This window comes from Malus sylvestris, chromosome 9 (assembly GCF_916048215.2).
Source record: "Malus sylvestris chromosome 9, drMalSylv7.2, whole genome shotgun sequence".
Lineage (NCBI taxonomy): Eukaryota > Viridiplantae > Streptophyta > Magnoliopsida > Rosales > Rosaceae > Malus > Malus sylvestris.
This window is the reverse complement of record NC_062268.1, coordinates 9,820,192-9,833,726: the sequence shown is the minus strand read 5'-3', so window position 1 is coordinate 9,833,726 and position 13,535 is coordinate 9,820,192. Positions and strand designations below refer to the sequence as shown.

Below are 13,535 nucleotides of genomic sequence, written 5' to 3'. Positions count from 1 at the left end.
ATATATTCTATAAGAACATGAGTTATAGGAAAAATAGTAATAAATCAAACTAGCCTCAGTAAACATGTTATCTCAAAGTGTTTCATAGAACATAATCATCAAATCATGCTTTTCATGTATTAAAACATGCATTTTTTAAGGGGTCCACTCACAAATACTTAGCCGTCGAAGAGCCACGCAAACTAGCGAAGACGGAAACACCACAATAATTGCTCCTAAGCACATAAATGGTCCGATTAATAAAACTCTATTATAACAATTGAATTTGGGAAAACGGATTCAGAACGTCAAATTACCCTAAGAAGGGTCCCGGTTATTTTTCGTAAACGTCAATAGAATATTCATAGAACATTCCAGAGAATATTCTCCAACAGAATATTCCCTAATAGAATATTCCCCATAAAGGATTTGGGCCGGCTAGGGTATAGGGTTTTGGACTTGGGTTACAAGGCTTTAGGTCATGGGGGTATACGGCTCAAAACCTAGAAAAGGTTTTGGGTTTAAAGGGTTAAAGGGTTAAAGGGTTTAGGGTTTTGTTAATAGGTGGGATGGGCTGGGCTGGACTTAGTTGGGTTTAGGGCTTTAGGGATATGGGTTTAGGGTTTAGGTAGTTAGGTGGGCTGGGTTAATGTTAAATGGGTTTAGGGTTTGGGCTCAGGCCCCCCAACAACTCACGACCCAAAGGCCTTTAATAAATAAATTAAAACAAACCAAATAATAAAAAAGGGATTAGGCTTACGTCTGAAACGGGCCTAAGGCCCGATGGTCTTTGAGGTGACCTGAAAGGTCTGTCGCCAAGAGGGAGACGTCAGAGCCAACCGTAGAAAAACACCAAAATTTGAGGTTTTCGTCAGAAAACTGGGCTAACTTTAAACCTCTATAACTTTGTCAAAACTCAACAAAATCAAGTAATTAAAAATGGAATCATAGTTCTCGATGAGACGAAGAGAATGGTACATCGCACAACGTCTAACTCGTCGTGTTTTGGCCGGAAAACATCTCCAAAGCCGTGGAGGTCTTCGAAAACTGGGTAAGATTCAAATGAGTATAACTTCTTCAATACTCAACGAAATTGGTTGAAACAAAAGGTAAAGTTGTAGTACTTAGAGAGATGAAGAGATTGATACCTTGCACGCTTGCTAAATCACCGTAGTTTTCCCGAAAATTAGCTCGAAAGCCGTCGGACTCGCCGGTAAAACTGGGAAATAAACCTCCGAGTTGTTTCTCACTACAAACCTTCACCAAAGCAACTAAAATGAGTCCTAACTAGAGTTTGATCGATCAATAGGAAGATTAGAAAGAGTCATGAAGCTTACCAAGGTCAAAAATTCAAGGAACTCGCCAGAGTTCGACGAGAGAGAAAAAGAACAGTGGTCTTTGCCACTGTGGTGCACCATGAACCTGTCCTGGGTTCGAGTTCTTACTTGGGAGGGTCCTATGGTGTGCGTGTGTATAAGATTGTGGGTATGAATGTTGCTCATGGGTAGAGAGGGAGAGGTTGAGGTGACTTGAGGGAGAGAGAGCTCAAGAGTTTACATGGGAAAAGGGAAGAAAGAAAAGAGAGAGGCAAGTAAGAGAGAAAAGCGAGGTGCCATGTGGTAGAAGAAGGAGAGAGACCAGGAACCAAAAAAGAGAAAAGGGTCCCACCCGGCTCACCATTTAAGACCAAAATAATTTTTAAATTGGGGGTGGGGTGTAACAAAATTGATTAGTATTTAAGAATCCAAGGCCCAATATAAAGGCCCAAGACTAACCCAAGCTCTCTACCATTAACCGCCTTCAATCTCTCACCGCAGTTTCATATAGGGATGTGATATCCACATCCCTATTTTACTTCTCACATATCTTTTATTAATTTCGGTCAATTGATCTTCTTCAATTCATTCAATCCGACGGCCGCAAGTTAAGAGGGTGTGTGAAAAACAAAAATGGGTGTGTGGATAACACACCCCTTCATATAAGCTAATGTCACCTTTGTGGTACACCTAACATGATCCTCTCTGGATCCTTTTGGTGAGGATCATGGGAATCAATAAATCGTGTCCGTTCATCGTAAATCATACGATTAGTTTTTGTCAGGTACTGTTTGTATTTAATTTTAAATAAAAATATTCAAAATGAATTCTGACTGCACGATGTACGATGAATGAACACAATTCACGGATCCTTGGGATCTTCACAAAAAGGATTAAGCAAGAATCCAGATTCATGCTACATAAATTAACATTGAATGGAGGTAGGAATATCAAGGTCCGTGCCACATCGGTGGCCTCTCTGTATAAATCGGAAAACCAAGATCTAAGAATTAGCAAATAAGTGACACCTAATATTATGTTCTAGTTATATTTTGTTAACTTGTAAGTTAGAGATTTTAGGTTTGATTTTGTCAAAGACAAATTTGAATCCAATTATTACAGCTAGATCATTGTGAGGTTTACCTCTCTCACTTTTTAGTGTAGAAAATAAAACAGATATTAAAAAAGAAGGGTAAATCTCAGTTTACTACCATCAAGTTTTGTGGTTTTCAATATTTGGTACATGAAGTTTTTTTCGTCCCAAAGTCATACCTAAAATGTTAATTTTGGGACAGTTTCATACATTCATTAGTCTGACTGTAAAGTCTTCCGTTAACTAATGACGTGGTGCCTATGTGGACAATGACTAGGCACCACATGTCATTAAGGGGGTCCACGTGAAAATTAAAAAAAAACACAAAAAAAAACCCCCCTCTTCTTCCACCATACCCTCAATCTCCTCCAATCTCCATAACCACCAGTGCACCACCTTCTTCCCCGACACCTTTTCCCTCTCATTCACTCTCTTCACCTTCCATCCCATCAGAAAAACGCAAAACTTTACCCCCAAAACCCAGCTCTCAACTTTCCTTCATTTCCTCTTTCTTTTCTTTTTTGCCTAAACCCAAACCCTAAAATCCCTCTTTCTTCCAATCCTTTCCCAAACCAAAACAAACCCTAATTCCAAAATCCCCAAATCTTGATGATGACAATGAAGACCCAAATCTCAGTGGTGGAAGCGGTGACTTGCCCGACAACCCGACTCGGCTCTGCGGACGACGACCAAAAGGATCCCAGAAAAATACCTATTGTGAATGCAAATTTGAGAAAATTGTTTGTCATGTTGTAAATACAACCTAGCTGGACTCCTTCGACGACCAAGAACGGAAGAAAGAAGACAAAAGCAAAATCAAGATACAACCCAGGTGAGAAAATGGGTTCAAAGGTGAAATTGAAAAATGGGTCAGTTTCATCTCTTCAAGTTCCTCCAATTTGTCATCGGAAAGTGCAATTTTCTCTTCATCCAAATAAAACCCAAATGGGAAGCAGCATTCTATGCCTAAATCGAAATCTTAATCGTTTCATTCTCCGTTGCCTTCTTCTAATTCTAAGCCCAAATCGAAATCCCTCTTCAACCGTGCACAGCCAAATTTGCGGCGAGACCACCCAACCCACTTGTTCCTCCCAGTCCACCGAGACCACCCAAGCCGATATTGTCCCCTAAGCCACCCAAGGGAATGTTCGAGAGAAAGCTGGGAGGGCAATGACACCGACAAATGAGGAAGGAGAACGGCAGAAGAGGAGGAGGAGGAAGAAGGGATAATGGTTTTCTGTGTTGGATGGAGAAGAAGAAACAGAGAGAGGAAGAAGATGGAGTGTGAAGAAGAAGGGGACGACGACGGTGAAATTAATTTTAAATTTTTTAGGTTTAATTTTTTTAAATTTTTTAATATTCATTGGACCAAATTGACACGTGGCGCGCAATAATTATCCATGTAAAATGCCACGTCATCACTTAATAGAGGTTCTAACGGAAAACTTAACAAAGGTATGAAACTGTCCCAAAATTAACATTTTATGTATGACTCTGAGACGAAAAAAACTTCATGTATCAAATGTTGAAAACCATGAAACTTGATGGTAGTAAACTGAGATTAACCCAAAAAAGTGATGGGAAACTTTTACAGTGTCTTGTGTATGGAGGCAGATTCTTTGCCCTCCCACTTCTCGTGCCTTCCTGTTTGTGTGGTCACGGTTAAGCCACGTCAATATTTTATATTATTATTCATTTTTGTTTTATTATCTCTATAAAAAAATAAAAAATAAATATTAACGTGGCTTAACCGTGACCATACAAAACAGAAGGGCACAGAAAGTGGGAGGGCAAGTAATCTGCCTCCCTTGTGTATAACAGATGAGCACTAAATGATTGGATGTGCAGTTAAAAATTAATAAATGTGTTTTTTTTTTGTTTAAAAGAAATAAATGTGTATTAAACGATAAAGGATATTGCAATATTGGACCGGAGTTTTATATTATCCACAGAATATTAGACCGGGTTTTTTTATTTGGAATAGGGAACTTTAACGAAAAGCACCCGATACTGTTTACTTTAACAAAAAACCACATTTTTACACTAAAAAGTCAATCCTGATACTATTCACTTTACCCTTTATTTTGTCTTTATCGTTAAAACTCAAAGTTTTCAAGCCATTTTCATTAGTTTTCCTTTTGGAATATTGATCAAGTTAGAAAAATGAATCTACAAATATTATTCCCATTAATACAGTAATTATAAATCTTGAAATTTATTTTAAAAATAATTTTTACAAATATCATTTATAACAAAAAAAAAACATATGAATTGAAGAAATGAAAATTTTGACATCGACATGTATCAAATTAACAATTGACATTTTTTCGAAGGAAAAAAAAAACCAAATAGCGAAGTCCTACAATTTCTCTTTCAACATAAAAAATTGCAATATCTTAGTCTGACGATCGGTTGAATGAGGATCCTTTCCGGATCATTTTTATGAATTATCAAATCGTGTTTGTTTATCGTATATGGTGTAGTAAAAAATTATAATACTTTTATTTAAAATTAAATATAAATAGTATCTAACAAAAATTAATTGCAGGATATAAGATCAACGGACATAATTTAAAGATTTTTAGAATTCACGCATAGAAAATCCGGAGAGAATTCTCATCCTGACAGGTTAATGTAATCGCGCACGTGCCACTTCTCAAGACGCCACTCGATACGCCACGTACCTAACTTGCACGTGACGTCGGCTTGTCAGCATGCCGACTCGCCATCCCTTCGCCACGTGTCAGCATCTCGACTCTAGAAGATTTTATTTTATTTTATCTTTGTCCGCACGCAAGCATCCTATATATTCTGGACAATTTGGCAAGCTTGCCCGACAAAGCAAAATCCCGAAACCACCCCTCTCCGAGATTGGCCATCATTTCAAAGTCCATTAATTCAGAGGCGTCGTTTTCATAATTTTGATATAAATACGGTGGCATAAAAGTAAAGGCAAAAATCAGAGCCCAACCATCTCTCTCACTGCCACCACCTTCAAAATACCTTGCTCTGCTTTCTTAATTCCAAGCTCAAAGATATTGCCTCTTCGATTGCATTCGGCTTCTTCGATTCCGGAGGTGAATTTCGGGATTTTTTTTCTTCGCATTTTTAGTTGAGTCTCATTTTTTTTTTTTTTTTGCACTAATTGATGTTATTTGTAATGGGATGTGTTTTGTTGTAAGATTTGTTTTATTTTGTATATATATTCAAGGTTTGATTGTTTCTTGTTGATGAAGAATGGTTTAGCGTAATATTGTGTGGATTTTGTGGCAATTGGGTTTTGTTTTTGGTGTAATTTTGTGTTGAAATTGTTGATTTTGTTTGCTAGTAGTGAAGTGGGCGTGGCTGTTTGATCATGTTCGAGTGATCGATTGCAGCAATTTTACATGATGGGTTTTGGATTATATGTTTGATTTAATACTGGAAAAAGAAAGATATGAATTTTCTGACATCTGGGTGTTGATGAGTGGTGTTTTTCTGAAAATTAGTAGGATCAGAGTGTTATAATTACATTCTTTCGGGTTCATAGCGTTTTCGAAAGGAAGAATTCATGTGGATGGAAGTTGTTTAGAGTTAATTCTTTTGTGATTTGTGTCTGTGAACGTCACTGAATTGGCCCTGTGGTTTCTGTAGAAGAAAGTTAATGAAATTCCATTGGCGATCAGTCGATGATGATGCACTTCACATGTGTGCATTCCATTTTAGGCAAAGTTGAAGTGTTTTAAAAGTTTATGAAATGTGATATACACGGAACAGTAGTAATATGCACAGATTAGTGTACGTCTGGAAGTCTTTCTAATTATATAATTTATTTCCTTATTTAACTGCTTGTAGGCTTTAATATTGATGACATTACTCACCAATGCCTTCTATTTTAGGTAACCGTTCGCTCTACTCAGGAAGGAGTAATTTCATATTAATAAACGTTCAGTGATGGAGGATTCTGAGAAAATTGTGTTTAACTCACCGGTGCAAGACAGTATGGTTGCCGATGATCACTTGTCAGTTCTGAAAGGCTATGGAACATACGGCATTGTTGGTGCTGTTGTTGTTGCCGTACTTATACCTGCATTTCTGGCCACTGTGTTTGGGGGGAAGAAAAAGGGGAAGCACAGAGGAGTTCCAGTAGAAGTTGGTGGTGAGGCAGGTTATGCAATGCGCAATGCTCGGGAAACTGAGTTGATTGAAGTTCCTCAGAAAGGAGCCACAACCATGGCAGCCCTTTTTGAACAATCTTGTAAAAAGTACTCACATAATCGATTTCTTGGAACAAGGAAGTTTATTGGAAGGGAATTTGTTACAGCTAGCGATGGAAGGAAGTTTGAGAAGGTTCACATGGGAGAGTATGAATGGCAATCTTATGGAGAAGTGTTTGATCGTGCTTGCAACTTTGCATCTGGGCTTATTAAGTTAGGTCATAATGTGGATACCCGTGCAGCAATTTTCTCAGAAACCCGCGCAGAGTGGCTTATTGCCTTTCAGGTACCTTTCATAATTTTTTTTTATGTCTGCCTTGTGGTGTCTGTTTTCGTTCTTGGAAATTTCTTTATTTTTTTGTCTAAGGACTTGTGAGTGCACAGCCAGTTCTTAAATTAGTTTGGTTTTGGATTCCAGGGATTCTTCCGGCAGAATATTACCGTTGTCACTATTTATGCTTCACTAGGAGAGGATGCGTTAATTCACTCCCTTAATGAGGTCTGTGGCAAAAATCCCTGCTTTTCTATTCTTTATGAGTGTATTAAATTTATTTAACCGGCTATTGTATCTTTATCTATAAAGACTGAAAATAGAGAACATGGATTGTCCTCATAGAGCTTTTGTACTTTGACAGACCCAAGTTTCGACATTGATCTGTGATTCCAAGCAGTTGAAAAAGTTGGCTGCTATAACCTCAAGCCTAAACACTATTCAGAATGTTATTTATTTTGAAGACGAGGGAAGTTCAGATACTAGTGTAACTGGAAGTATGGGCGATTTGAAAGTTGCATCCTTTTCTGAAGTTGAGAAACTTGGAAAAGAGAGTCCTGTTCCTCCAAGTTTACCGTCCAAGAATGGTATTGCTGTTATTATGTATACAAGTGGAAGTACAGGTCTACCGAAGGTTTGTTTCGCTAGCCCTTTATTGCAAATTTATTGTTTGCTATTTGAGCAGTAAAGCTGACCCAGAATATGGTCTTGTAAATCTTTCCATTTGGCCATCTGTGAAAAACAGTATTTATTAGTACGTCGTCCTTTAAATTGTAGAAGAATATCCATATGGTCGTGTAAATCTTTCCATTTGGCCATCTTGAGTACTTATTATGATCTAAGAATTTCTATGTGGCAGTTCTCAAATCATCGTTAATTGAATAATGTAGTGTGGGATATCCGAACATGACTACTTATTTTCTAATACTTTATTTTCGTTAACATGATATGGTGCTTAATGACATAGGGAGTCATGATAACTCATGGCAACATTTTAGCCACTACTGCAGCGGTTATGACAGTGGTTCCGAGTCTGGGTAGTGCTGATGTATACCTGGCATACTTGCCCCTGGCTCATGTTTTCGAACTGGCAGCTGAGGTAGCTTTGTTTTCATATTTGTATTACATTAGTACTGTACATGTGTTAAATTGTAATCATGCTGTGGTTGTCCAGTCTGTGATGCTGGCTGCAGGTTGTTCAATTGGTTATGGTTCAGCATTGACTTTAACAGACACTTCAAATAAAGTTAAAAAAGGAACCAAGGGAGATGCAACTATGTTACAGCCAACCATCATGACAGCGGTTCCTGCTATTTTAGATCGTGTTCGAGATGGAGTTCTGAAAAAGGTGAAGTGTATACTATTCACCTTGTATGCGGTTGTTAGCATCTTTTATACACCCCATATAGGTTGAGCTTGCACTAATCACTATGGTGTATCACAGGTTAATGAGAAAGGGGGCTTTGCTAAGAATCTTTTTAATCTTGGGTTTAGACGGCGACTGGCAGCTGTAGAAGGAAGCTGGTTTGGGGCTTGGGGTTTGGAAAGTATGTTGTGGGATGTCGTTGTCTTCAAGAAAATACGCTCATTACTTGGAGGACGCATTCGTTTTATGCTCTGTGGTGGTGCTCCTTTATCTGGTGATTCACAGCGATTCATCAATATTTGCATGGGGTAATTGCTCTCGCATCTTGTGATAACCAGATAGTTGGAAGAATAACCTATTTTATTTTATTTTTCCTTCGATATTAATGCCAATAGTTGAAGCGAGCACTCTATCTGATCAAGGAAAATGAAATTTCATGGCAGGAAGTGCTTTATATGCTTATTCTAATATTGGTAACAGAACACAATATATCCAATGGGTTAACATCCCTTTGTTTACAACAGTTAGAATCAAAATTAATCTTTCTACCGTGTTTGGATTAGTATCTATGCCTATTCTTCTAGTTTTATCAATGGGGTGTGCTATCCACACACCCCTTTTTACTTCTCACACACCCCTTGTTAATTTATGTCCGTTGATCTTCTTCAATTCATTCGATCCGACGGCCGAAAACCAAAAAGGTGTGGGAGAAGTAAAAAGGGGTGTGTGGATATCACACCCCTTTATCAATATGTGATCCGTATTGTCACAAAGGTTTTGTTGATTCTTATCGGATATGCAATGTATTTAGTTTTGCATGCCATTGTTTTTGAACAGGGCTCCTATTGGGCAAGGATATGGTTTGACAGAAACATTTGCTGGAGCTACATTTTCCGAGTGGGATGACACAACTGTGGGCCGTGTTGGTCCTCCCCTTCCTTGTGGGTACATTAAGGTATGTTATATTACTAATTCCTGGAAGAAATGCTGCAAGTTTATAATCAGAGCAGGATGTTTAAAAGGAGAGAATTTACTGTGTGTCATGCCCAGCACATTTTTCCGTTATTGTAGCTTTTGTTGTCAGAATACTGTCCTTGTTTTTCTAATGGGATGATATATCTTCGTATGAGTAGGAAAATATAAGTAATTAACAAGAGAAGGCATGATGCTGTAAATTTATCAGGATTTTGAAGAGTTCAATATGACAGTTATCCTTATTTGATAATGCAGCTTGTTTCCTGGAAAGAAGGAGGATACTTGCCATCAGACAAGCCTATGCCTCGTGGGGAGATTGTAGTCGGGGGATACAGTGTAACTGCTGGTTACTTTAAGAACCAAGAAAAGACCGACGAGGTGTTTAAGGTGAATTTCTAATGATCCTGTACGTGTTTTTGTGTGTGTACATGTATTGCTTCATGATCGTCATTCCTCACAAGCGCTAATGATTGATGTCTCGTTACATGTTGCAGGTTGATGAGAAGGGTATGCGCTGGTTTTATACTGGAGACATTGGAATGTTTCATCCTGATGGATGCCTTGAAATTATTGATAGGAAGAAGGATATCGTTAAACTCCAGCATGGAGAGTACATTTCCCTTGGCAAGGTGCCTTTACAAGTCCCGTACTATTTCTGATAAGATGTCATCAGACGAAAACACTCCATAATTCATTTCCTCTGGGATACTAATTACATTGGTGACTGACCTGCCTGCAGGTTGAAGCGGCGTTAGCATCAAGTAATTATGTGGACAACGTCATGGCGTATGCTGATCCCTCGCACAACTACTGCGTAGCTCTAATTGTCCCTGCAAGTCAGGCCCTCGAGAAGTGGGCCCATGAAGCCGAAGTCAAGTTCAATGATTTTGCCGAGCTGTGTGAAAAGGCTGAAACAGTCAGTGAGATTCAGCAGTCCCTCTCCAAGGTCCGTTCATCTCACCTTATTACCTAGTAGATGGTTTCTCGGAGTCGAGTCTTTTTGTTCCATGAATAAATATTTAGCATCCTTTGCAGGTAGCAAAAGCGTCGAAACTGGACAAGTTCGAACTTCCTGCCAAGATTAAGTTGGTGACTGAGCCTTGGACACCGGAGTCCGGATTGGTTACCGCTGCGATGAAGATTAAGAGAGAACAGATCAAGGCCAAGTTCAAAAATGAGCTAAACAAGTTGTATGCGTGAACGAGAACGGCTAATGTCATCTTTACTATGTTGTTTTTGGAGAACCCTTACTCTGTTGTTGTGCTAAATTGTTCTTGACTTCTTTTTTTTTTTTTTTGTTTCGAACTTTTCATATATTTCACTAATTCGATGCCTGCTATTGCAAAAGGTTTAGTTCGTTGTGGTGCATGTGGTTAAATGTAGGGTTGGATTCAGTTCCAATCCGTTCGGTTTTTTGGCAAAACCAAAAACCGAACCAAAATTACTGTTTGGTTCGGTTCGGTTTTTTCATTGTGGCAGGAAGCATAATACACGCTTCATATGATAGGGAGCATAACTGTTGCTTAAGGTAATCGAAAGCACTACTAACGCCTTATCCGAACGACTTCTAACTCTATTAAAAGTAATCGGAATTCTTCAATCGTATGAATGATTGTCCCTTAAGCACGTCCACAAGTGTGCTTAGTGGGAGTTCATATTTCAGCGCATTTCCGATACATGATGCTTCTCTTCAGAGTCATAATCCTTTTACATCTTGGTCATGGTGTGCAAGCGATACAAAGGATTCGAATACTATTTTGGTTCCGTGAGGCTCGGCGCAGCTGCTTCTGCGTCTGCTGATAGTGGTGGCCGTAAGACGAGATACAAAGCAGGGCCTATGAGTGGCACCAATGATAAGAACAGAAGCCAAGAACCTTTGTCAAACCTGCAAAAGGAAAAGAAAGGGTTTGAATATTGCACCACATTAGTTTTTCCCAAGGAATTTAGAACTCGCACTTGGGAGAAGTAAGGACATCAGTGAAAACAATCACCATTTCCGGGAGGTCATATCGTTGTAGACCCAAAACGGAGCAAATGCAGATAGTAGAGTGAAATCAAGGCTCATCACATGGATCTGCAACATGAAGGTTCCAAATCCGTTATGGTTCGGTCAAATTTTCCTATGTCCTAGATCTGCTAATTATGAGGGTTTTATAAGTTTGCCGTTAAGCCAAATTTACATCTGCTCTTACAACCGGTGCTGGACAAGAAAAATTGAAGTGTCTTTAAAGCGTTGATGATCAAGTGACTTACAAATTTGCTTTCATTGAAGTACTGGTAATATTCATTCCAGTCAGCCCCACTAGCCAGGCCTGCATAGATTACCATTCCCAGTCCTGCAGCAAGTGATATCTGATGCGTAACGGGGTTACTTTCATTTTCCAAAACAAATTGAAAGCAATTTACTTCAGTTCTATTTCATTAGTAAACCAACATTAATCAAAATGTTTCAAGTCAATTATGCTGATGCCTCCAATTCTCACCCCAACGATCATTGTTTATATAGGAGTAACTAAAACATAGAAGAAAGAAAAATTTAAGAAAATATTGATTTTTTAAGATCAATTGAATGTTTTTGGTCGGAGGCTCATATCTTCCTAGAAAGCGATAAATAAACAGATGCATGTTTTAATTAATATTTCGATAAATCATAAACAACGAAAAGCACGAACAAGAAGTGAAGTTCCTTACCCAAGCAGTCAATTTAGATTCTAGAAAGTTGAGAGGCCATCTTCTGAGCTCACTTTCATCAACAGGAGGTGGTGGTGGCTTCCACAGTACAAAATAGGGAAGAAGAGCGTATGCACCGCCAAAGCATGAAAGTATCAAGAAAGGCCAGACGGGAACTTTGCTTTTTGAGCTGCACATAAAAGGATGGGTAATACAGATAAATCCAATTGTCCAAACACTGATGCACTGTGAACTCAAAGAATATCGCCACAGCCGCAGACAATTTTAGAAGAGATGTTGACTCTCATGTACCTCAGAGGCATCATTTGTTGTATTACATACATCAAGAGTTGTTTACAGAGAAATAAATAGAATCGCAAACCAAAAGAAGCGAGGGGACAAGAAGCACTCAAGATGATCAAGGAAATTCTATAACAGAGAAAACAATGTTACCTTCTCGCTGTAGGAAGCATCAACATGCTATAGACCAAAGGCCACAAACCCATTATGTACCAAACAGACACAAGCACTTCATTCATTCTAAAACCGTCTTCTCCCTTCAAATTCAAGAGTTTCTTCAAGAAATACATGTCCCTTGACTGAAAGAGTTAAAAGACGATATGTTAAGAACGTGAAATGTAGGATAATCACAAAGCCTGGTTTGCAAACATTGCAAAGATCAATTGAGCAACAGGGCAATCAAATGCTGGATGACATGCTCTCACCGTCTCACACCAGGGTTTAATCAAAATTTTACAACCGCTACGGATGATTAGTTTTTCCAAAATCACGATTTAGGACAGCAAGTTGCAGCATTACAAGAACTATCATACATTTCAGGAAGTTCAGTCTATCAAGTGTCTTTGCTTCTAGCAAGCACTACAACTACTTCAACAGAGAATTGAATTCTGCCTCTTTAAGTTGCACAAAGCAATGAAACAAATAAATTTCGGGCCTGTTTATAAGTGCTTCTAGAATAGCTAAATAAACTTTCAGATACCAAAGGTGCATCATGACAATTAAACATGCTTATGGGTTAGAAAGAAAAGCACTTTGAAAGCGCACTTCGATTTTTTTTCCAAAAGTTCAATGTGCTTCTAGAGAAGCACTTCCAAACGGGCAAACAAAAGCACTTTTAACACTATATTTACAATCTGAATTGCACAATACCGGAGTCTGATTCGGGGAAAGAGTGAGCACGTAGAACATGAGCGCCCCCCACAACACAAACAGCAAAATTGAAGTCGTCCAGTTCTTCCCAGCACCTCCATTTTCTCCCTCACTCAAAACTGGGTCTTCTGGTTTCTGATCATTCAAGGTACTCTGACAAATTTGGAGACGACCCTTTTCGTTCTGAGATGTAAAGATTGAAGTTTTGCAAAATTGGGTTGCAGAAAAGATTGAAACTTTTGAGCTTTTCCGGGAAAGTGGAATTCTGGGATTGGAGTTTTGGGGTTGGAGCAGTGAGTTTCTGAGAGTTGGGTTTTTGAGCGTAAGGGATGGGAAGTTGCAGGAGATGAAGGTGGCATTAGTCAACGACATGTTTGGAAGATTGATGAGGCTAGAGGATTCTGTTGTTTGCTATTCAAGCTCTTAGCTTTTTAGCGGTCAATCCACCAGAACGACGTCGTTCGAATAATAAACTCTCAAAGACTAGTTTGCAAGGGCG

General features: G+C 38.8%; 2 protein-coding genes across 2 annotated transcripts; one reads left to right on the top strand and one right to left on the bottom strand.

Annotated features, from left to right (window-relative positions):
* Positions 1-5,304: 5,304 nt before the first annotated feature.
* LOC126634323 (long chain acyl-CoA synthetase 8-like) lies at positions 5,305-10,543 on the top strand. The gene is made up of 12 exons (XM_050304814.1): positions 5,305-5,465; positions 6,267-6,870; positions 7,003-7,083; positions 7,220-7,489; positions 7,823-7,954; positions 8,030-8,203; positions 8,300-8,529; positions 9,059-9,176; positions 9,452-9,583; positions 9,691-9,825; positions 9,936-10,142; positions 10,232-10,543. The coding sequence occupies exons 2-12, from the start codon at positions 6,322-6,324 to the stop codon at positions 10,394-10,396; spliced, it is 2,193 nt and encodes a 730-aa protein (XP_050160771.1). The 5' UTR covers positions 5,305-5,465; positions 6,267-6,321; the 3' UTR covers positions 10,397-10,543.
* A 205-nt stretch (positions 10,544-10,748) lies between these two features.
* On the bottom strand, positions 10,749-13,464 carry LOC126634341 (uncharacterized). Its single transcript, XM_050304858.1, has 6 exons — positions 13,037-13,464; positions 12,320-12,465; positions 11,888-12,056; positions 11,450-11,548; positions 11,188-11,270; positions 10,749-11,081 (listed from the first exon to the last, which is right to left on the bottom strand). The coding sequence occupies exons 1-6, from the start codon at positions 13,406-13,408 to the stop codon at positions 10,949-10,951; spliced, it is 1,002 nt and encodes a 333-aa protein (XP_050160815.1). The 5' UTR covers positions 13,409-13,464; the 3' UTR covers positions 10,749-10,948.
* Positions 13,465-13,535: the final 71 nt, after the last annotated feature.